We start from the raw sequence: 25,449 nt of genomic DNA on the forward strand, positions 1-25,449 counted from the left end.
TGTAGAATAGTGAGTAGGCCCACTGAATGAGGCTCATTGTTAATTTATTGTCATTATACACCACAGGGTTACAGTACAAAGAAAAGAAAAACATTTTTTTAATGGTGGAGTGAGGAAAGAAGCTGATCTGTAGTTTCATGGTAGGCTACAGCAGATATTTCTGTGTCTCTTGCTAGATGACGGCAGGACGGTGGACAGGCTGTGCTAGGATGGTGAGGTCTTTCAGTATCGTTTGTGCTCTCTGCAGGAATCTCACCTCACCAACATCATTGATGCTCTGTTGACTTAAACTTTGTCAAATGACTAATAAATCTACCTTGTGTGATAAATGGACTGCACTTGCGTAGCAATTTTCTAGTCTTTAGACTACTCAAAGTGCTTTTACACTACATGTCACCTTCATCCATTCACACACTCATTCTCACACTGGTGGCCGAGTCTACAAGGTGCCACCTACTACTCAGTTTTTAGCTATTCATACACACTGACACACTGATGGAACAGCCATGCCAGGAGCAATTTGGGGCTCAGTATCTTGCCCAAGGATATCTGAACATGTTGACTGGACAAGCCGAGGATCGAACCGCCGATACACTCATCTATTATGAGTGGACAATCCACTCTGCCTCTGAGCCACAGACGCCCAATGTTCTTTATCCATCCATCCATCCATCCATCCATCCATCCATTTTCAACTGGGACTTGGTTGTGGGGCCAGCAAGCTGAGCAAAGCACTCCAGATGTCCCTCTTCCCAGCAAGACTTTCCAGCTTCTCCTAGGGAGTCCAGAGGCGTTCCTAGGCCAGATAAGAAATATAATCCCTCCCCTAACCTTCAAACAACCAAAGACTTACTGAATGTCTTTGGTAGAGGGGAATAGAAATAGCTACTGTTCATGGCTGTGCAGGCACACATATTAGATTTCTCTCTGCCTGCACTGCAATAAGAGAATCATCAGACAGTTATATCATACATAGGGTATGTGTATTCATCACTATGCGCTTCAGGCAGCATGGCATGTACTGCAGCTGTCGAGGGGGGACAGTGAGTGACTCACACTTGGTCCACTGCATAATATCTCAACTTCTGTCCAGATTTCCCAGGGATCTGATATCAGTATTCATGGCCTTCAAGGGTGAATCTTTCATCCTCTCGGTGACCTCCTGGCCTTTCATCTAGCACCTGCAGACATTTTCTCTTGACCACAAAATAAATGGAGAGATTGCAACAAAATATACTGTTCCAAAAGTGACATGACATCTAGCTCCATTCCAGGACAAATTTGATATTTCAACAGAAGCAAAATTATCAGTATGTCTGTTTACTCTGAAGAGGGTCCCTGTGCCAAAATCTGGCACAGAAACTCTTTTCAAACAACACAGAACAGGTTCCGTTCTGGTTCCCACTCCTAATTTTAAACCATTTGGAGCATTTTGACCAAAAATAAATACGTTTGTAACCTGAAAAGTTCCTAGCTAGAACAAAAAAATAACAGGTGTTTAAATGTGGACTGTGATGACACTAATGGCTATGTCACATTCTACAGGTTGGAAAGAGAGGATGGAGAAGGCAACAATGGAGAGGTTAAGTAAGAATTCATGGAGAAAAAGAGCATGCAGTGATCTCATTAATAGCTGTTCTTCACTTGTTTTGGAATAAAAATAAACAACAGAAGAAAAGTTTGCAGGTAGTCAGAATAATCCAGCCTGTTTTCATTCCAAAATTGCCAAATTAGCACATTGCACTTTTGTGCATACATTTTGTGTTCTTTATAATCTAGTTTTTCATTTTTTATTTTTGTAGAGATTCTGTATTTTTATCTTATTCTTATTCTACTCAAATTTACTATTTTACTTTTCCTTTATATTTATTATTTTGCACCAAAATACCAAGTCAAATTCCTTGTATATGTAAATGTACTTGGCAATAAAACCTGATTCTGATTCTGAAATACTGCCGCTTTTTCAGTGCTTTCTGTATAAGATCTCAACCCCAAAAAGCAAATTTGGTGTCTGCGTGATACGCTGTCGTGATTCCATCAGGTTGAAACGCTGCCGGTACTGATCTACCACGATGAAATAAGTTTGGTGGAACGGGTGAACTGTGCAAGATTAATTTAATATGCCAGTGGATCAGTGGATAATAATGATTATAACTGGGGTACAGCAATCCAGAGACTTAAAATGAATGTGGGCCAGGGGCAGAGAATTGGGGGGGCAATGGCATCCTCACTACTTCCTACCCACCTTTCCAAACCTTGCTCAGACCATATCCATCCTTGAACTCTATCTTCAGCTAAACACCTGAATTTGACTATTTTGCACAGTGGTTGACAAAATAAAAACACCTGTTGCTGCAGCTGGTAATAACGCAAAGTGTCAAATGCAAACCACTGTATGTATCAAGATAGTCTTTTATTCTTTTCCGTATAAATTGACCTTTCAGCAGCGATACTCAACTTGCTTTGCTTGGGGGCTTGCACAATGACAGGAGGCCAGGAGCCAGTTGCATCAGCCCCATATATGTTTTTAGGATTTTAGAACACTTGTCAGATTTTTGGATGTTTCTAGGATTTCAGGTTGTTTTTGGGATTTCTGGACATTTCTAGGATTTTAGGACATTTCTAGGATTTTAGGATTTATTTCTTTATTTAATTTTAGGATTTTTCTAGGATTTCAGAATGTTCCTAGGATTTTAGGACATTTCTAAGATTTTAGCACATTTCTGGGATTTGAGGATGTTTCTAGTCTTTTAGGACATTTCTAGGATTTTAGGATGTGTTTAGGATTATAGGATGTTTCTAGATTTTAGCACATTTCTAGGATTTTAGGACATTTCCAGGATTTCACAACATTTCTAAGATTTTAGGATGATTCTTAAGACATTTAGTATTTTGAGCATTTCGAGGAATTTTGATGATTTTAGGATATTAGGAGCTTCGCTTGGACCTCTGTTAAGGGGTGTGGGGGATCACTCACTAGCATTTTTTCCCCCTTAAATAAACAAGCTCCATTTTGATGATATTTATGCACTCTGGCACCAAAAGTACAAAAACAATTCCCAGTGTGAATCAATTGATTTTTATTGTGAATTAGAAAATGTTTGGGGGCCGCATTTCGGAAGTTGAGTATGACTGTCTGTCATACATACTGTATACTTACTTGCTATATGTTATGCTCATTTAAATAGTCAGAGCTGTTCTGTCCTCTAGTGGTTGTCAGGAGGTATGTCACTTTCTACAGCCAGCACAGTGAGGATCAAACAGTGATGCTGTCCAGCAGTGCAGCAGATGTGACAATAATACACGTACGATTACTTAATAAACATTAAGTTCATCGGATACGATCCATCCATAACTACATATTTATTGAGATTCTTATTCTGTCGTCAAGATTAATAAATTGCTAATGTTATGTTTAGAGAATCCTTCAAACAAGTCAGACTTGAAATGAAACTTAGGGGCACTGGGAAACAAATAAGGACCTAGGTGGTGTTTTGGTAAGGCAGCAATCCCAACATGAGCCCACTCAGTGACAGAAAGGCTGGCTGTGGATCCGAGCAGCAGCGTGCTGTCTCTGCCCACAGTGTTGTTGTGAAGACGGAAGTGATAGGAGGACTTCCCTCTGGCCAATAATTCATTCCTTTTTGGAAACACTTAAAGGAATACACCGCAGCCTGCTCAGACATGTCTACCGCGTACAGAAACAGGTGGGAGACATTAAATCTTTGTTTTTGCATGAGATGCAGGACACACAGACAGCGAAAAAACAGTGCTTCATCTTTTATTGTCGCGGTTAGCATCCTAACAGCAAACTGCTATCAACTTCAGTGTTTCAGCTAGCAGCAACAGCAGCTCGGCTAATCAAAAAGGAGCTAACTTTAGCTTTTAGGCAATGATTGCAAAAACACTGACTTCTTAAATGCTGTTCAGACTTTATATTTAATGTCAAAACAGCGAGCGTTAACGTTTGAAATTGACTAATAAAGCAACTTTATCGTTTTTAGTAGCTATGCTAGCTCCCTGTTAGCACATCAGCTGACACATCATACTTCCTTAAGCCCGAACTGGCTAACAATTAGCTAGCATCAGAGCTGTATTTGCTGACAGTGGAAAACTGTGTTAACATATGTGACTTATGTCCAGTTAAACTGTCGTCCTGGCGTTGAGTTAACTAATGACAAATTCGCCAGATAATGCTTCCCTGTGAAAACGCTTTGGACTGAGCTTAGAGACACTGCTTTCATCATTTTTTCCCACGTAATTACAATTTTCTCTACGTTAATGTAATTAACCCAGTGTCAATCTTATCCGTTGTAAGAACTTTAACATTGGTCGATTGTGTGCACTTCACATCTCGTTATTTTTAAATAACATGACAATTATTCGTTCCGCCAATATCACATGATACCATTTTCTTCACAACTAACAACAAATGTGTTTCACCTAAATATTTAACAGGAAGCAGCTTCAGAGGAAATGACAGAAATTAGCAAGAAACTGGAATAAAAAAGCAAATAATAGGAAAATTCAATTAGGCTACCTGAAAATGAACACAAAAAGTAAACAAAACAGACAAACAAACAAAAAACATAACAAACAAACAGAGATGTTAAAACAAACAAACAAACAAAAACAAGGAAAAGGCAGCATCAATATTTAGTTTTAAACAATATTTAATTCTTAAAATATATGATTATAATAATAAGAAATATTGTTCTCTGGAAATTTTTCCCCTAGTTTTTTTTATAAATATTTTTCTAAATCTAAGTTAACCTAATTTATTACAATTTGTAGGGCATTTCTTGCCGAGTTACTCATTGCCTCTTTCCCCATGTTTCTGAAAGAAATAAAACCAATTTGCTCAGGGTTCAAAGGTTTAAATAACCATTGGAAAGTGTGGAAAAGTGATTATGTTCCATGTTTCAAAGGGTTAACAGGAATTGCAAACAGGGTTAGAAATTAGCACCAGGCCTTCAGCAAAATGCTGGTAAAATTTGCAGGTGGCTGCTAGATTTACTGAACTCACCAGACACAAAAACAATGGTAATCTAATGAGAGGCTGGTGGATTTTTCATCCACCAGCCACAGTGGCAGGTGTACAAAATACTTAATTTCCAGCCCTAATGTAAAATGAATGTACACATGCTGCAGGTGAGTGGCAGGTCCACAAAGCCTCACTGACAACCACATAACTCTGTAATAGGAAAAAAAGACTTATTTGGTGGTGAAATGTTGTAATTAAAATAATGGTAGTCTATCAATAAATACTAGAAATAACTCTCAATCAGAAAATGATTTATTGCCATTTAGGTTTCCACTTAAAATAATTAGCTTTGGTTTTTTTGGTCCACACATTAACACACCATTTACATTTAGTACTGCAACACTCATGAACTCAATCATAGTATAGAAAAAAAAAAAAATCATGGCTCTTCCTTCAGACTTCACGCACAGACATATTCATCCTCTAATCTAAGCCTTGATAAGAAAACAAATTAACGTATTTCCCAAAATGTCAAACCCTTCTTTAATAAAAAGGTGGTTTGACAGAAAATTTTTTTATTATCATCATTAAACCTAAGTAAAACTAAAATCATGTTATTTGGTAATTGTAAAAGGAATACTCAGGTACAGGTAGACGGTGTGCACATTGTCAGAGTTTAGGAAAATAAGTGTCTTGGTGTGATGAGGGATGATAAAATAAGTTGGAAATCTCACATAAAACATGTACAACAAAAACTGTCACAAAGCATTTCAGTACTGAGTAAGGCAAAACACTTTCTGGACCACAATTCACTTCACATTCACACATAGCGCAAAACCTTTTTTACAATAAATTAAAATAAAATCAATTTTTTTTTTTGCCATTGATGTGTTTCCATTTGAGGCATTTTATTTTCTCGCCTAGTAAGGAGTTACCTTATTGCTCATAAAAGAAGGTTTTCAGATACGGAGCAGTCATTAAAAAAAGAAAGCAATTCTGACCTCATCTTGTTTCTTATTCCAGAATACAGGAATTCAAAGTAACCTTGAGTGAAGAAAACATAAACTTGAAGACACTGAGGGAGCTGTGCTTCAATGGTAATTTTCACAACTAGACATTTTTCTGTGCTAATAAAATTAGTTAGGACATTTCACTGGTGTGTATCTGACAGTCCTTTTCTTTATTCAACTCAGGAATCCCGTTTGAAGGAGGCATACGAGCGCTCTGCTGGAAAGTAAGTAGCCCTGGCTCTGTGTTGTTTTAGTGAAAGCTTTGTGTGTGACACATTGGGCCTCATGCAAGAACATTTTTTTCCTAAACCTCTTTTTTTTACTTTCTGATTTTTTCTTGAGGTTTGTGTGGGATTCAGCAAACCCTCTCAACTGAACTGCACAAACTTGTTGTAAACTACTTGAATTTGATCATTAGCATGCCTAACTACCTGTTAGAGGCCAACCGATGCTTGATTTTCAGGGCACATGTCAATATTGATATTAGAGAAAAAAATAATCCATATATTGATGTATCGGCTGATATTCTATCCATGTATTTATCTATTTTTATACATGTTTGTATCTACACAATGCAGTTATCCCTCAAAAATGGTTATCAAACACTTTTGGCAAACATGTAATGTAGGCAGGATATTTTACAGTTTAACAATAAAAATTATTGGCAGAAATGGCACCCCTGCACTGAAAGAGAGTTTATTTCAAATAAAAAGATAATAATGCCAATAATAATAATAACAACAACAACAACAACAACAATAACAATAATAATAATAATAATAAAATAATAACAGTAATACATATATTTGGGGAATGATAAGAACAAAATAAATGAAGTAAATAAATAAATATTCAGCTATTGTTCATTGTTAGATCATATCTGGGGACCCCAAAAATATGAACTACTGTTATTAAAAGTATATCAGATCACATTTGAGGTGATATTACTCTGTCAGTTGTTATAACAACAGATGTTCTCCTGACCTGCAAAGAGAGACCCTCAAGCAGCTGTTTGAGTGTTAGAATTTTCCAAGCAGCTACTGGATTGTGTAGCTCTCAGTTAAGTTAAAGTAGACTTGTGTAATATATTCAAACTGCAAATTATGTCAGATGATTATTATGAAGACATAATAATTTGTAAGTCAAACAAGTGAGTCAGACCGTGTTTAACAGGCTTGTACAGCAGGTCTGGACTTACAAATTTCTCTCAGACCTAATATGAAAATTTGAAAAGGGAATTTTTTTTTTTAATGTGTCAAATTTGTATGCCTGGTTCTTGCATGAGGCTGAATATGTGCCAAACTTAACTTGGGCCAAAATCCCACCTAATGAGTTCAGACATGAAGAGGGATCACAGCACACAACAGCTTATTCTTTTAGTATAATTAGTACTTTAAAATCTCCCGCAGCGCTTTGCAAAGCTTTTCATCCACCTACACATGCGCGCGCGCACACTCACACACACACACACACACACACACACACACACACACACACACACACACACACACAGTTACTGATGGCAGTGGAGCTGCCGTGCCATTTTTCCACACTTTTTGATGTCACGTATAGATTTTGTGTCTACTCATTCCAACACTACGCTCAGGTCTGTTTGATGCTCACTTGAGGAAAATCTTCAAAGTGGGTCTCCCAGGTTTTTTATAGCTGCGCCCTGACATCAAATAGAAACATTCAAAGTGTGTTATCCAAATTCAGCCTTATATGCCCATATGTGGTATCCACAATTCCGTGATTTCGACCATAGTTTCAAATAAAGTTTAGTGGGTTGGAACACCACATGAGTTGGTAATGAAGGCCTTACTGCTCCGTCCAGCAGGGTGCAAGATGATTATGGAAAATTTGAGCAATAACTTTAATTTGCATCTTCACTCTATAATAAATCTGTCTTTGGCAAAAACAGTAGTTAGTGGTGAGGTCTGGATTCTAAATAAAATGTGACATTTCAAGTTTTTCACAAGACCATAAAATAGGATGGACCAGATTGTTGCAAATATGATTATATGAACTTGCAAAATGTTCTGACCTGTGATGCTGACTTATGATCGTTTTATTCTCTTTACAGATCCTTCTTAATTATCTACCTCTCGATCAGACATTATGGGAGTCTTTCCTCAAAAAGCAGAGGTAAGGAGAACATGTTCAAACTTAATCGAAGAGCATGGATATTTTATTTACAGATTTCTCTTTTGGTCTCACGTAACAACCACAGAGTCAGCTGTTATCTATCAGCACAGCTGATGACATTAGCTGATGTCCTTAGCTGACTAAAAACAGAGAAAAAAACATGTCAGCTGTGACTCAGCAGGCCTGATGCTATTTATTATGGTGGTCACTCGTGGTGAAGAAACTTGATTGTGTGTGCGCGTGTGCGTGTGTGCGTGCGTGCGCGCGTGCGTGTGTTTATATGTGTATGTATGTGTGTGTATGTGTGTGTGTATATATGTGTGTGTGTGTGTGTGTGTGTGTGTGTGTGTAAATGTAGATTAAACTAAGATTAAACTACTTTTGCTAATCACTAACATATCCCAGGCTGTGATAATAAAAAAATAATAACCTACTTAGCATGTAGTATATTAAAATTAATTTTTGTGGGGTTTTTTTTCATCTAAAAACATAGTGGCATCATGACAAAAACCTGGCATCAAAAGGGTTAAAATTCTAAAAAATTAATAAATATTTGATATTTATGATTACAGCTGATGTTGGTTAAAAAATTAACTCCATTACAGTAGAAAATGTTAATGTATAATAATTTTTAAAGCTTGATTTTGAAAAGCGCATTTTGTGTGCAGAGCAATATGAGTGAGTAATATTAAAGTTGGCCCTAAGGGTTTGCATTACCACTTTCCTCCATTCTGTGCCTTGTCTCTCACAGGGAGGTGTACTCTCAGTTTCTAAAGGAAATGATCATCCAGCCCGGTATCGCCAAAGCCAACTTGGGCCTTTCCAGAGAAGACGTGACTATGGAGGATCATGTGAGTTCTTTTTTTCACAGCAGTTTTAAAAGGAAATGAGGTCTGATCAGTGGAGCTGCATGCTGTGTGAAGCAGAGGGCACCTCGGCGACAGTCATAATGGCTGCTATCATTCCCTGCTGAAGTAAGCAGAAAGCTGCAGGCAATGCATGCAGAGAAGCCTTAAAGAGGCAGTGTGACTGGTAACTGCATGACTGTCTGAAGTTGTGCATCACTCATGTTGCACATCTGGTTAAACTATCCTTCAATTTTATCAATAACATTCAGTTCTAGCAAAGACAGAGCAGAGCGGAGAAATAGGTTGTCAGACCAGTTGTGTTTTTGTGGTTTAAGTCCAAACATACATTTGTATGAGTTGGCAGGATTAACTGTTTAATCTTCTGTTTGGGTGAATGTTAAACAGTGTTTCTAACAGAGTAAAACTGTTAGAAACTGTAAACTGTAAAACGTGGACAGGCCACCTTCAACAAAAGTCACTTCCAGATATTTTCTTGTAATAAAGCATTCAAAATTTTAACCCCTTAATTCCACCAGGAGCGTGACAATGACATTACGCCTGCGACATTGTTTTGCTCCGCATGCTCTGTATCCCACCAGGAGCATCCATGAGTGTTTCAGAGGTGGAGCGTCCTGCCGGCTGATACTGTAGACTTGCTGGAATTTAGCTTATTTTGCCATTTTCCTTTGATTTTGTGGTATTTTGCCTTGATTTTGTGGTATTTTCTCCTCGATTTTTGTAATTCTACCATGGCTGAGTAGGCTGTATATATAAATGCTTTTCTTTTCCATCTGTTAAAATTCTGTTTATTGATGTTTTTACCCACAACAGTCTAGCCACGAACAAAGTATATCAAAAAATTGTGGCTGCGTTTCAGTAAAAAAAAACATGCTCATCTTGATAATTATACAGATCAGTATAAAAAAATCCAGTTATACATGGAATAGATTGAAGATTTGTGGCTGTTGTAGTTAAAACATATCTATATTAATTATACAGATAAATGATTAATAATTCAATTATGAACAACATAGGCCTAGATATGTAGAAGATTTTAACTGTTTTGTTAAAAATACAGTGCTGCTCTTTTTTATTATCTACTTTTTGTCTATTTCATGCACTGTGACTGTTATCAGGAGCATTACTTCGCCTGCTGGAGAGAATACAGAGGGCTGCTGGAAGGAGACGGAGCAGATACTGTTGATGAAATGTTTTAGTTTAGTTAAAATGATCCCAAATCCATGCAAGGCCTTTTATTTTCAAATTGACAGGATGTGCTGCTGCTTGACTTCCTGCCTGCTACGATCTGCCCTGTGCGGCTTGACGCGATTGCTGTCCGCCAGTGAAAAAATAGACTTGCTGAGTATTTTGCGTGAAGCAGAGTGAGAAAGTTGCGCCTCGGCCACTGCTGAGACGCTCTGAGGCATGCCTGCTAGAATCACCATCATTGCTTAGAGCATGCGGGATTGTCCCCGGAGGCCGTGATATGCTCTAGCGCGGCATTGACAGATCTGGTGGAATTTTTGGAGTAACTCCTGTTTAGTCAAATAAATCATTAGTCATGCATCAGTGTCACCCAAAAGAAATTTCCCTTTGTCATTGAGGCATGGCAAACAGATAAATAAAGCTCAAATTATATTGTCAGTCTTCATGTGAAGTCAATTTTTTCATCTGTCCATGTCCACTAGGGACTACATCTGCATGTGTGGAATTGTTTAGTTTCAGAAAATATCACAGACACATTTATTCTAATCATTGGTTACAATGACAGGAATGAAAACAGGACATTTTTTTGTTTCTTGAACAAATGCTTTTTATAATTTAAACTTGAGTACTATGTGTAAAGAGTCTCCCCTCTGAAAATAATATATCAATTTTCACACCACTGTATACCTTAAAACCAGACATTGCAGTATATTGTATCAGAACTACAATTAAAAGCTGTTATTATGGTATATGTGGATCAACTGTTCAGCAGGAGGCTTCAGTAGCAGATTCCAGACCAGCTGTGTACTTAAATATTTAGAATCAGGGTTGTGGTGTGTGACACTTGTGCTCACACTCATGCTCTCACACTGCCTAAACAAATGTGAGGCCAAAGAAGAAGCCACTAAGCTGTCCTTGATGGAAATATACCTGTATATATAGCTGTTATATATAACATATCTGCACACAGGAAAGCCCTGTGTGGGTATTTCACATCTATCACAGTTTGAAATGTCTATTAAAAGGCAACCCTGGTGCGAAGAGACATTGGTGTGCATGCAATTAGCGTGCGCGATACGCCCTTCTAATCTACGTGAAGGAATTGCTGAATTGCACTAAAATTTTCTCGAAAAATTCAACGCAGCCCCCATGTTTATACAGTATATTACTTGTCTGGCTCTTTGCTTACAGTAACAAGTCGCTCATAACTGGGGCAGTAATTTAATGTGTCACTATCTGTTTTTTGTTTTTTTTTTCTTTTTTTTAGCCTCTAAATCCAAACCCAGACAGCAGGTGGAATACCTACTTCAAAGATAATGAAATTCTACTACAAATTGACAAGGATGTAAGGTAGGACTTTGGAAAAAGAAGGAATCCAGATCTGTCTGTTTGTTGATAGTATATGAATGTAAAAAGGGCCACAGTCTATCATTGTGTACATGTCAGGTCAAACATAACAGCTGTGTTTGTTTGCATGTTTGCAGGCGGCTGTACCCGGACATGGCGTTCTTTCAGCGTCCCACAGAATACCCCTGCCAACTCATCTTGGATCCTCAGAATGATTATGAAACGTTGCGCAGACGAGTCGAACAAACCACCCTGAAAGCACAAACTGTAAACCGCAACCGAAGTGGAGTCACCAATGTAAGTGAATATTAATAAGCCGTTTACTGCATGTACAAGCACTCCCTCAGAAGGACTACTCTGCATGTAAAAAGTGCTAGAGAGCATCATAAGAGCATTATCAGAAACTCTCTCAAAAAACACCCTGAGCTCCTGTCCTCCTAAGATTGATCAATATCAGGTTAGTGCTACTTAACATTATTATGTAAAGTTTGCAGAGCAGTGGCCCCACTCTTAGTCAAAATAAGATGCAACCTGCTCACTGGTGATTAAACTTTTTTAGGCTGGGTGCTGAATCCTAAAAATGGCAGCACTCCAATTATAACTTTTTTCTTCCATTCACAATTAGGATGAGAAATCATCTGTTGCTAGATACTTCAATAATATTAAACACAACTTGAGTGAATTGCAGTACATGGGCACTGAGACAGTGAAGATGCCCCGTAGAGCTGGCAACAGAGACAGAATCCTTCTCCACAGGGAGAAATTATCGCTGGCATTATCACCTTGACACCGTCAGTCTCAATGGGTTAAATGAAGAGATTTAATTTATGTGTGTTTTTATTCATCCAGGATACATTTTGTTATTTCGTTGATTAACTCATTGATTTTGTTCCTTTTTATAGTGTATTTCTTTATGATTTAAATACAGATGAATTGACAAATTACTGTAATTCTGAGTCAAAATGTTGGCTCCACCTGCTGGGATGCACTGTATGTTTATTGTTGTGTGTTGTGTATTATTGCCAAATTTACACATGAAGAAGCGAGTCTCGCTCCAAATGTCCAACTTTATATTAAACTGAACCTTCTCTCTCAGGTCAGCTCCCCTGGAAAGGCGTTGAACCTGTATCCATCTAACGAATATGAGGTTCTGCCTAATGGGAGTGAAGCACACTGGGAGGTGGTGGAGCGAATCCTTTTCATCTATGCCAAACTCAACCCTGGGATTGCCTACGTACAGGGCATGAATGAGATCGTCGGGCCAATTTACTATACCTTCGCCACGGACCCCAACAGCCAGTGGAAAGGTTGGTTAACAGTTAAACTTTTTTTTGTTAGATTTTTCAGTTAAAGGAGATAATTGTAGAAAGGGTGGCTGCAGGTCCTTAACCCTTTTAAACTTGGGCAGATTGGTTTGATTTCTCCCAAAAACATGGTGACTGGGTCACAAAATAACAAAGAAATTAGTTAAAAATAAAAAAAAAAGAAAGTTACAAAAAAAATTATCTGAAAATAAACAACAAAAAAGGGTAAAAAAACAGTGAAAAAAATGACCTCCCCAAAATGCTGACATTTATTTATTTAAAAAAAAAAAGATAAATAAATAGATGAAAATTAAATTATAGACATAGATATTGGTTTCTGGACATATTACCTTTTAATATATATATATTTTTTTATTATTATTATTTTTTTTTTGCAAAATCTTAAAAAGTCTTAAATGCACAATTCCTGTTTAAAGGCCTTAAAAAGAATTAAATTATACTAACTTCAGATTGTATAGGTCTTAAATGTGTTTTTTATTCCCATCACTGCAAGAAATTCTGGTATTGGCTCTAGCAGAAGCATAACTTTAACATGAAGGAGACACTATTTTACAGGTCAATAGACTTCGACACAGCACTTTTAAGTGAGATGCTGCCATTTTCTACCTTTTTACACATATCACACAATTGTGTGGTCAGCACAGAGAGTATCATAAGATTCATTTTATTTTACTGCTCGTGTTTAATTGACATCAATATGTTTACTTGGATCGAGAATATTTTTGTTTCCATCTCAAGTTTAGTTTTAAATTTCATTTAAAGTGTTTAAAAAAGTCTAAAAAAATTCTCAGTTTGTTCAATCCTGTAGACAACCTGTAGAAGCCCTCAGTGCTTTCTGTCTGCTTCATTGTTCAGAGCACGCTGAGGCAGACACGTTCTTCTGTTTCACCAACCTGATGTCGGAGAACAGAGACAACTTCATCAAGAGCCTGGACGACTCTCAGTGCGGCATCACCTACAAGATGGAGAGTGTGTACTCCATGCTCAAAGACAAGGACCTGGAGCTCTTTCTCAAGCTGGTATGGTCAAGGCCACATCTCCACCTTCTGTGCATTCTCTGGTCCTTTTAGGGAGCTGCTCTTCAGGGCTCCACTCTAGAAATCAATGATTTGAATCAGCAGTTGAGGAGCCACCTTTAAAAACCACATGATAACTGTAACAGCAAATGTCCACGTGATTGACTACACTACCTCTGTATCCTCACAGCTGCAGACTCTGTGACCAGAGTGTCTCACTCATGACTCTTCTCTCCATTCTGTAGTCTTTTCCTGGTCTGTGTGGCCTGAGCATCTGTGAAGCGTGAAACTCACTTGAGAATGTTTTGACTAATCTATTAATTGCTCGTTCTATAAATCATCAGAAAACGGTGTGAATTAACCATAACAGAGTCCAATGAGATGTCTTCAGATTGCTTGGTTTGTCCAAAAAGTAAATCTAGAACTCAGTCAGCCAAAACAGTGAAACCAGCAGCTGAGTTGAATAACATTGATCATCTTGTTACAATGCAGGTAATCTTGATAATCTTGTAACAATGCATTGGTATTAAAGTGGATGCCACTTTATAGGCACCACTCACCCAAAAATGATTATAGACCTTCTACCCCCTCTCATAGCAACAGTGAGCAACAGTACTCACTGATGGTGGTGCTGTCCATCAGGACAATTCATCATGCTGCACCACAAAAGCTGCTCATGCCCCATCAACATAATAAAAGACCCCAAGGTGTCAACCTGGCCTCCAGATTCTGAAAAACCCTATCTGATCCAGCATTATTGGGACATGCATGCAGCTCAGAGATACCCTTAATCCACAATGGGGCCTCCTTGGATTGGACTTGGCTTTCACCTGTTGAGGCATGGACACAGGACCTCTGCGGGTGTCCTGTAATGTATTGCACTGTGGTGTTAGCAGCAGATCCCAAGCCCCCAGGAAGTGCGTCAGGCTTTAAAGCAAATTTAACAGAGTGGCCTAGAGTGCAATTTCACCATCCTAGTCTGTCATGTGATGCCCACAGAGCCAGAAAGACTTTTCCCCTTTGACCTACATCAGGGAAGAGACGTCTGTAAATCAATGTATAATTTTGTGAATGTCAAAATCCCTGCAAAACAACTACTATCATTGTCTAGATTTTAACATTCCAGTTCCATAACATTTGAAAAGTCTAAAAGCCTCAAGATTAAATTTTTTAGACCACCATTCAAGCGAGTGAAGCACTAAACTTGAAGTCAGTAGCTCCGCTGGCAGAAGTGTGCACTAAAGCACATGCCTCATGTGCCTGTAGATCTGGGTATTTTGTATTTTATATGTGGAAATGCGCCAATGAGCAGTTCACATAGGAATGAATGGGACCCTGCTGCCATGGTAAAATCTAGACTTTTTTAATACATCTATGGTGGATCCTTTGAGTCTTATGGGTTGTGAGGTAGGCTATCAGCACCCATGAATGCTCAATCAAATTGGTACCTAGGGAATTTGGAGGCCAGGTCAGTGTCTTGAGCTTTTTGTCGTGTTCGTCAGGCCATTCCTGAGCAGTTTTTGTGGTTTGGCATGGTGCATTTTCCTGCTGGGGGACCAATGCCATTGCCATGACTAAGGTAGTGGTGGTGGTGGTAAGTCTGCAAAAGTGTTTGGGAAGGTGGAGCGTGTCAAGTGGCATCCACATAAAGGCCAGGAAAGGTTTCTCCGTAGAACATTGCATTGTAACAAGATGATCAGTAGGCGGGTTTCCATTAACCTTCATATTGCGCAAATTGAAAATGGGAATATAAAATACGCCTAATGGAAACACATCAATCTGAAAAATCTCCCATGTATTGCAAAAAACTTTTTATGCTTGCATGAGGTGGTATTTCAAGTGATTACGAAAAAAGCCATATTTTAAACTGCAATGGAAACATTTTTTGGCTTTTCTAGGTCACATGATGCTATGGCTATGTGCTTGTCAGTAGGAACTGGCTCCCTCATGATGCAGCAGGAGTTACAAGAGGTGTTATTGCATCACATAACTCTTCAAAAGTTGAGCTGATCATCTGGAAGTTTTGAATCCACAATTCCCCTGTGAAATCATGGACTATCACCTCCCAGAAATCCCTCATGTATTGCTGCTTCTACATATGAGGGGCTTGCCTTTCCATTAATGTTATCACCAGAGGAGAATCACTCAGTAGAAACACAGTTATCTTGAGGTTGTGTTTTATCAACATTTCAAAAACATAGCTAAAGTTTTATGCAAATCTGTAATGGAAACCCACCTAATGTTATTTACTAACCAGTGGTTTTAACATAAACATGACATAAATCCCCGCATTTATTGGCAATTAACTGTCTTTCACAAGTATTATTAAACGCTAAATGTTACTGACTTTGCTGTATACAGGAAAACTGTGTTTGTTGTCTGCAGTTAGTAACATCTGGAGACAAACTGATCCTGTTAAAGGACAGATTCACATTTTCTTCAAGTCTGTGTTGAAACAATGATGACAGTTTGTTTGTATTACCCTTATTTTTATTTGTCCACACAGGAAGAGCAGAACATCAAACCGCAGTATTTCACATTCCGCTGGCTGACCTTGTTGTTATCTCAGGAGTTCCTCCTGCCAGACGTCATCCGCATCTGGGACACCCTGTTTTCTGACCAGGATAGGTTCCACTTCCTTATCCTGGTCTGCTGCGCCATGCTAATGTGAGCTTTTCAGATTATTCTCCCTGTCCTCCCACACCATTGACACCTCTGACTCTGGATGTGAATCATGGACTCTGTTGACTTCTGTTCACAGACTCATCCGGGACAACTTGCTGGCGGGAGACTTCACAGTGAACATGAGGTTACTGCAGGTAAGGCTTTGCATAAAATCCCCAAAGCTTCATATGTAGACATACAGTGCAGATGATATTTCTGCTGTTTCTGACTCACTCAGTGATTTTTACACCTCCACACTGGAGGTAGCCGTGGCAGAAGGCAGAAGGTTTTTGGGTTGTCTGTCTGTCTGTATGTCCCTATGTCCATACCTCTGTATGTCCCATATGTTTATATGTCCCATACTCGTGAACGTGGGGAATTTCTTCAAATGTGGCACAAATGTTCACTTGGACTCAAAAATGCACTCATTAGATTTTGGTGGTCAAAGGTCAAGGTCTTTGTGACCTCCTCTTTCTCATTCTTGAGAACGCTTTATCTCATGAGTACCTTGCAGTAATTTTCTAAAATTTGGCACAAACGTTCTCTTGGACTCAATGATGAACTGTTAAGATTATGGAGTTCAAAGGTCAAGGTCAATTTGACCTCTCTATCTCATTCTTGTAAAAATCTCATAAAATCCTTGCGGGATTTTTCAGGTTTGGCACAGATGTTCTCCTGGACTCAACGATAAACTGTTAAGATTATGGTGGTCAAAGGTCAAGGTCAGTCTGACCTTGCTTCTGTCTCATTCTTTTGAACGTAATATTGTATTTCAATTGTTATTTACGATGTCTATTGCACGTCTGTCCGTCCTGGAAGAGGAATCCCTCATCATCCTCTGCTGAGACATTTGGCCAGATACTGGTGATACTAGCGGTGACACTAATCCATGTTGTCCACTTTGAAACTAAATGTATAGATCTTTTGAGCTGCCAGGGGGAAGATGTGTGTGAAGCATCAGTGTTTTCAAAAACATGGATGTCAGCAGTAAGTGCAACTTGACTGATGCGTGTTGGCATAGAACCGCAAGGTGGTAAATGTAGTTTTTTTTTTTTTCAGGATTACCCCATCTCAGATGTCCACACCATCCTGACCAAGGCCAAAGACCTGCAGGATAACTCCTAACCTGTCTGCTCTTGTCCTCCTGCCCTGTCTGCTCAGATGTGGTAGGTGAGAGTTTAAACATTACAAAACATTGTCATGTCAAACATGTACTGTGGAAGGACTTGATCAATGAAGAGCTTGGACAAATGTGTTGGGAAAAGCCAGCAAACTGCTTTTTAACTGGACGCCTGATGACTGGTCTGTGGGGACTACCGTGAAACCTTTGAGGACATGCTCAAACTATTCCTTTCTTGAAGTGAGGAGGGGATGCCACTTGCTTCTGAATGCATTATGGGAAAAGGCTACCAGGGTGGTCCTCCTCTCACAGCCATCTCTCCCATAGAGACTTTTTGTGCTCAGATCAGGATGATTGCACTCAACGTGTGAGGGAGAGGGAGCCACGTTAGTCTGACACTACACATTATAGTTTGTCATGAAAAAGAAATGTTTAACAGTTGAGGCAAGAATTCCCATTGCGACCTTGGACATCGTCAGATCCAACAAATGTTTCATTGGGTTGAGCAATAGTGCATGTTTGGTCTTTAAGGGTTTTTTGTTTTTTTAACTTTTTGACGTTTTTAATGTAAGAAACATGTATGCCTTATTTGTTTATTAATGATGTGAAGCAGGAGACAGTATTCCTGGGTACATTTTCTGTCTGGATGGAATTAATCTGAGGGGATGGCCCTGACCTACTGAACACTTAAATAGACACTCTCTGAAAATCATTATTTCTTAAGCATTATGTCTCAGAGATGCCTTTAGCCCCATTGGAAATGTAATGAAATGAAAGAAAGTACTGTTGAAAGAACCATCAGAGGAACCTGTGGTGCTTTTCACACTGATCATTATTGGCTGAGCTTTTTGTCCAGCCTGTATCTCTACAGTAACTTCAGTACAAAACTATATCCTTTGGTAAATCAGTCATTGTGATTGGCTAGAGGCTGTACACTTTTTTTATATAATACCTGCAAAGATGGGACCTAGTGACCTACCCTGTAAGTCACAAGTTAGGGTTCTCTCATACCTGGATTGTTTGCAACAGTTTTTCCAAAACAGGGAGCAGGATTTTATGATAGGAGATGTGATTTTAGCAGGATTTTAATAGCTGAACCAATAATAAATCCATATACAGATCGTGAAATCTCTCCACACTCTCATGCTTGAGCATTATAAAGGCCAGCTCTGCAACTACGGGCACGTGCAGCAGCACAGGTGCGCTTTTACATTATTATTAGTTATTAAAACAGTCACACATTAAAACAGTTACCACTGCTGAATGAAGTTTTTCAATACTTATTAAAACATACCTGCAGCAATGATCATCAGTATCACTGCAGAACTGGCTCAGAGCCCGTCACAGAATGACCTGATTAACAGTCTCTCAGCAGTTGATGCAGACGTGTGTCTCCATAGAACCTCCAGCAGATGCTGAAAAATGCCTGTTTATGGTTCTTCTGTAGTGGAACATTTATGCAGAGTTTATAAAGTTTTTTTTATTTTTCTTCTTTAATGTGTGAGCAGAACAACGAAGCAATTACTACAGCGACCCTGATAACGTGATCGATTTGCAGTCTATTAATAGCCGCCTAATAATGCTTACAATCAGTTTAATCATTTCTCTGTGAGCTCTTTGTGACACCAAAGAACATAAATATGAACTCAAGTATCAAAGTGCTGCATGAACTTCTGTCAGTCAGCTGAGTTTGAATTCCCTATTGGGGTCCAGATGATGCTCTGATCATGCAGGAAGACAAACGCCGAAACTGTCTAATCACTGAGTTACCTGTCAGTCAGTATAGAACCTCATGTTTACTCCTCTTGGTTGGTTTGTAAAAAGTCTGTGTGAAATTGAACTAAACCAGAACAAAAATGCAACAACGTATACATTTTTTCTTTCCTGGTCCGGATCAAATGAATCAAACTACAAGTGTGAAAGCAGCATGTCATAAACTTTAAAGTTTCGAGTCCTAAACAAGTTGTAATGCACTCTTCACCAATCATAATGCAATTTTAACAACAGAATAATAATATATTTAATATACAAAAATATGAATACTTTTTAGAATGTGTACGTATTTGTTAAAACCATTTTTTAGAAGTTCTTGTGTTTCTGTAATTTTCAACTCTGCGACTAGTTTTTCGTTAAACTCTGTTTCCTTTTTGTACCCAAACAAAATCATTGTTGGTACCGTATTCTCAACAGCTGCTCAGTAACATACCATTACTAAATCTTCCTGCTGTCTGAGTGGTTCAAACAAAATAAATCACTAGGGGAATTAAGTGTTGACTTGCTGGAAATGAACAGTGTTAATGTTAGTTGATTCTGGAAATAAAGGGAAATAAATTGGTTTATGACACATTTTAAATAACACACTTTTAATAATTCTTTGGGCTTGGTGGAACATATCAAGTATTATCTATTCAAAAGGCTGCAGTCCAAATGAAGTCATGAGTCACTGATGTTTATGTCTAAGTTAATTTGCAAGTCTTCGTCAAGTCAAATCGAAAGTCATCAAAATTGTGACTAGAATCTGACTCAAGTCCAAGTCATGTGACTTGAGTCCACACCTCTTCACCATAGTTGGAAGGTTGCTGTTGTCTGCTGTTAGTAGCCTGCAGTAATTAGCCAGGATATTGTTTGAAATGTACCATTATAAGTGCAGTGCCATTCAGTACCAATGTGTCAACAAATTCTAGTGCTTTTAGTAATAAAAATATGATGAAAAAAATAATCTTAAACAAAAACACAAGCAGCTGACTCAGGACTATGCCCTAAAAAAAGTCTTGAGTTTGATTTAATTGGAATTGTGTGATAAAAGAATACGTTTAAAAAGATTCTGACCAGACTTCCAGTGCTCACAGTTGAAACCTGAAAGATTTCATTTTAATTCAATTATTAAAATCTTAACACCTCAAAAACAGCCACTCGAGTGGAAATGCCTTTTTTTTTGCATTATGTCACGATATTTGCTTGCGTATTGAGGGCTAGCTTATGTTCACATAATTGCATAACTGAGACAGAGAAGCTCCACTATTTTACATAATTAATACTCATTTGATGTGACATTAGCTACAAATAGATAGTTAACATTAAACCAGCTATAACAGCCAGCATTTCTTGGGATATTTTGGATATAAGTAAGAAAAATGACTGTTGACTAAAGCGGCACATGGACTGGTATATGTTCTAGTATGCTTGCTTCAGCAAAATGCACAGTGAAGAAAAGAAAATGTCTTATTTTAAGGCTTTTAGGTCCAGCTGCTGTAATGGTCAACTCTCTTATAAAAAAAGTATGAAAATCCCAATCGTTGCTGATGCTTTTCCTGTAATCTCCCCTTAAAACAGTTAAGTGACAAGCAAAATGAAGTGCATGACTGAACTACTAACTAAAACTAAATTGCAACTAAATTGCAGCTGTTGTTCTAAACTTGTGTTTCTCACTGGGAACAGGCCTACAGTTGATTGTTCTTTAAGTAAGTAAAAGCCTTGTTAACTGTGAGTTAATAGCTAAACTCCTCCAAGGTTAATGGTGCAGGTTAACCTTTGGTTAAGCCTCATAATGTTCAGTGTGAACACCAGCACAGTGATTCCCCTTTTTTATAACATGTTGTGTGCACATACTATATAATCTATGTGACACTTGGGTCATGGCTTTATAAGTCTACATTATAATTTGAATGTAAATGTGTATCTGCTAAGTGAAATCTGCCATTGTTGTAATATCCAGTCAGTCACGTGCATGTAACAGGTATACAAAGTTAACCCTGTGAAACCTGAGCAAATGATTAAATTCTTTCAAAAACATGGAAAGAATGCAATAAGCAACAAAAGAAAAAAACTTGCAAGAAATTAGTGAAAAGTACAAGAAGGTTACCTGAAAATTAGTTTTTTAAAAAAAGAAAGAAAAGCCAACAAGGAAATGACGTGGAAAAGTTACTTAAAATGTAAGATTTTTTTAATTTAAAATAATTTCTAAATCTACTAATTTCTTGCAATTTGTGGAACTTCCTAACCAAGTTGCTCATTGCACTAATTTGCTCAGAGGTTAAAGGTTAAAATACTTGTGAAAGGCGTCTGAAAGCAGCACAAAAAATGATGTCGCTCCAGGTTTAAAGGGTTAATCAGTAGGAGGAGAAGTCATTGTAAAGCAGTTGAAAAGCTCAAATATTTTAATGATTCGTTGGCTTGTTGAAGCAGTTAATGCATATGAAGGCACTCTGTATAGTTCAGTGATGAGATGCTTCCCCATGTGAATATGAATAAGGCTGAAGCAGACACTTTTTGCTGAAGAGGTCATTGCAGCTCACGCAGTGTCATCTCATCTTGTACAAAGTACAGGATTTTCAAAAATGAGCCTTCATGCCCCACATGGTAACGACACCATTTCCAGGGCAACTGAAGTATTTCTGTAATCTATATTTTTTAATAATCTTTATAGACACTCTTGAAAAGTCTGATGGGGCATTAACAGCTCTTTCCCCCGTCTGCTTTTTCTGCTATAGAAGATAAACTCAAATCTTACTTGACCACCTTAATGAAAACACACTATTCAAATGTCGTCTTTAATTATATTGAGGCTTGTGTGTGTGGAAGCTGTTTACTTTGAACAAACAGTATGGAACAATGCAGTGCTTTGAATTTTGTGATAAGAGGCTGCTCAAAGGACATGGTTATTTGTGTCAGAAGTGCTCTTTTGTTAGAACTGAATAGAATATTTTTTTAATTTCAGGGTTTCCCACACTTTCATTTATTTGTGGTAGCCTGCCACCATTCAAACAAGTTGCTACAAATACACTAGGAGCACTGTTGAAATAAATAAATACATTCTCTGTGTCAGTGTGTGTATATATATATATATATATATATATATATATATATATATATATATATATATATGTATATATATATATATAATGTATAATGTATGTGTGTGTATGTATGTGTATGTGTAATGTATGTGTGTGTGTGCGTGTGTGTGCTAATTGGTTATTCATTGCGCAGGGCATACTCTGGGCACAGATGGAGCAGCAGAACACCAGGCATATTTTAAAGTGAACTTAACTCTTAATTCTGCCAGGTCGAAAGGTTTGCTTTCACTCACAAACAGCTGCTCCTCTTATCTATCGATCTGATATGATCAGCTCCGAACAAATTGACAGATCAATCAATCCAGTTTGTGAGTGACAAACTGCTGCTAAGGAAAAAAAGAACTCCTGGAGATCTCCACCTGGGCTGCATTCACCACCGACCTGCAAAAATCTCCAAATTTAGAGAGGGAACATGGAATTGTACAAAGGGACGAACCCACATTTAAAGAAAAAAAAGAAGACAATAACAAAACTTTTCTGTCGTTGCCCCCCCACCCCCTGTCCTAAACTACAGTCACACACTGGGAAACAGTGAAATGGTTTTTGGGGTTAAAAAAATAGATACATCGCATAACAGATCAGACGTGTTGTGATTCTCTATTGCCAAAATAAGCCATCAGTAGGCGGGTTTCCAGTACAGATTTGCGCAAAATCTAACCATTATTTTCAATATGTCGATAAAACACAATTGCGAGATGACTGCCTTTCCATTGAGCGATGTTATGCGACTTCTCCTCCAGCGATAACATTCCAGTAACCATGGCGATGGATGTTCAAAACATTAGCAGCTTTATTTCTATGCAGCCATCGCACTAGCCGTCATTATTTCCAATCCAAGGTCACGTAGGCGTGTTATGGAGCCATAATGGAAAGGAGAGCCCCTAATACGTGGGAGCGGCCATGTATGAGGGATTTCTGGGAGGTGATAGTCCACGATTTCACAGAGGAATTGTGGATTCAAAACTTCCGGATGATCCGCTCAACTTTTGAAGAGTTATGCGATGCAATAACACCTCTTGTAGCTCCTGCTGCATCATGAGGGAGCCAGTTCCTACTGACAAGCACATAGCCGTAGCATCATGTGACCTAGAAAAGCCAAAAAAAGTGTTTCCATTGCAGTTTTGCAAAATATGGCTTTTTCGAATTGCCTGAAATACCACCTCATGCGAGCATAAAAACTTTTTTTGCGATAAATGGGAGTTTTTTTAGATTTGCAATTTCAATTTGCACAGTTTTAGGGTTAATGGAAACCTGCCCATTGACTTTCCTGTGTATATACTGGAAAGCATTTATGTTTTTTCTCTGAGATGTCAGGAAAATAATCACTTTTTGCGTTTGAATCTAAAACCAGTAAATTACTGTGTATTTGGTCCGTCTTTGCAACACCTGGAAACTTGTTGTGTTTTAAGGACTGCTTTTTATTATATTAAAAAATTGAATTGAATTGTATCTACCAGACCTTATTTAATACTGTAAATCATCCAAGTGGCTTAGATTAAATTGAGTTAAAGAGTAAATTGGTTATTAATATTCCAGTCGTGTATTATAGTCAATTCAATGGTGACTGCTCACACCAGTTTTCTACTCTCTGATCTTAATAAAATTTAATGAACCCTTAACCTACAGTGAAACAGACCAAATGGACAGACTTCAATATAACAAGAAGCAGCTAAAACCACCTTAAACCCACAAATAATACAGCTTTCCCTCTTATGTGACATAATCAGAAAAAAAAAGCAGCCTACAAGATTTCTATAATCAACCACTTTTAAAAGCCCAGAATATTCTGCTCAGTTTCAGAGAGCATGAAAGAGCAAGCATTCATAGACCAAAACAGAAGTTTGCATTTGAAAGCATTTTTTATCAGGTGCAAAAGTGTTCTGTGAATATTTTGAGGGACTGTTACTAATTAATGGCATCCACATGCTCCTCTTTTTAATGTGTATTTATTCCTATCCTGATGTTTGTGTGAGTGTGTGAGTGTGTGTGTTGGGCGAGTGATGTCCACTTTTCTCTTTGTCTTATGTCAGTTATTTGCATGGTTCCATTTTTGTAAGCACATTTTTGTAATGTCTCAGTGTTAAGACTTGTACATACAGGATGTTTTTACATGTTTGCTGATGTGCATTAAAATGAATGATGGTATAAGTCAAGTGTCTCTCTTTGTGAAGTGATGTGATCAAGTGAGTTACTACAAGAAAGGAAAAAAAAGACAAAGAAAAAAACATGAATTAAAAACCAAAAATAAATAAATATATATGCATAATAATATATCATTCAGGAGTGTTCATAAATTATTCGCAATTTGCAAATCCTTAAAATTATTTCATGATTTCATGTCACGGGATAACCAAACTCATGTACTTAGCCTTATTTAATTGTATTATGAGTTAGCAGGTGAGACAAATAGAGAAGAAAAAAATGTCTTAGTCGTTTTAATAAATATTTGGAAAAGTGCCTCCTGAAAAAAATTATTTTTCCAGGATAGTTTGACTGTGATTTTGGGCTGCATTAAATAAACATTTTAAACCTGTTTAATTAAACAGAAATTTGTTTGCAAGTATCACTGAAGTGCTCAAATGATGTTAAGGACACAATATTGTTTGAATAAGGCTCAGGAAATAGGCCATACATCTCAAAGTTTTACATACAATTTACCTTGCATATTGTCTTATTGCTAAGTTTACAGATATAGATATTTCCTACTCATTTTGCTATACTTATATACTCTTATACTTTTTTTCTTTGTTTCTTTTCTTTTTCATGTAAACGTTTTAAATGCTGTCGTTCGTTATATTGTGTGCTGTTGATGATCCCGCCCACAGTGTTTTGAGCAGCCAATGGGAGGCCGTGTTAGTGCAGCATCCGACTTGCGTATAATACATTCATGCTGTCACTGCAACTGGGACAAACCATATTTATGAAAGA

The 25,449-nt window shown here is 37.8% G+C and overlaps 1 protein-coding gene across 1 annotated transcript; it reads left to right on the forward strand.

Annotated features, from left to right (window-relative positions):
* The first annotated feature begins 3,551 nt into the window (after window positions 1-3,551).
* Window positions 3,552-24,674, forward strand: tbc1d13 (TBC1 domain family, member 13). The gene is made up of 12 exons (XM_042509369.2): window positions 3,552-3,707; window positions 6,008-6,081; window positions 6,178-6,218; window positions 8,078-8,139; window positions 8,891-8,990; window positions 11,461-11,543; window positions 11,678-11,837; window positions 12,637-12,847; window positions 13,721-13,884; window positions 16,388-16,548; window positions 16,643-16,700; window positions 17,605-24,674. The coding sequence occupies exons 1-12, from the start codon at window positions 3,685-3,687 to the stop codon at window positions 17,668-17,670; spliced, it is 1,203 nt and encodes a 400-aa protein (XP_042365303.1). The 5' UTR covers window positions 3,552-3,684; the 3' UTR covers window positions 17,671-24,674.
* Window positions 24,675-25,449: the final 775 nt, after the last annotated feature.

The sequence above is a fragment of the Plectropomus leopardus genome, chromosome 20 (genome assembly GCF_026936395.1).
Source record: "Plectropomus leopardus strain MGB_pleo_1.0 chromosome 20, ASM2693639v1, whole genome shotgun sequence".
NCBI classification, from domain to species: Eukaryota; Metazoa; Chordata; class Actinopteri; order Perciformes; family Serranidae; genus Plectropomus; species Plectropomus leopardus.

Excerpts from the sequence above, each read along its gene's own strand:
- tbc1d13 (XM_042509369.2), top strand. The coding sequence starts at position 3,685 with ATGTCTACCGCGTACAGAAACAG. Across the intron at positions 6,219-8,077 it reads TACGAGCGCTCTGCTGGAAA|ATCCTTCTTAATTATCTACC; the intron begins GTAAGTAGCCCT and ends TTCTCTTTACAG. Across the intron at positions 16,701-17,604 it reads TGAACATGAGGTTACTGCAG|GATTACCCCATCTCAGATGT; the intron begins GTAAGGCTTTGC and ends TTTTTTTTTCAG.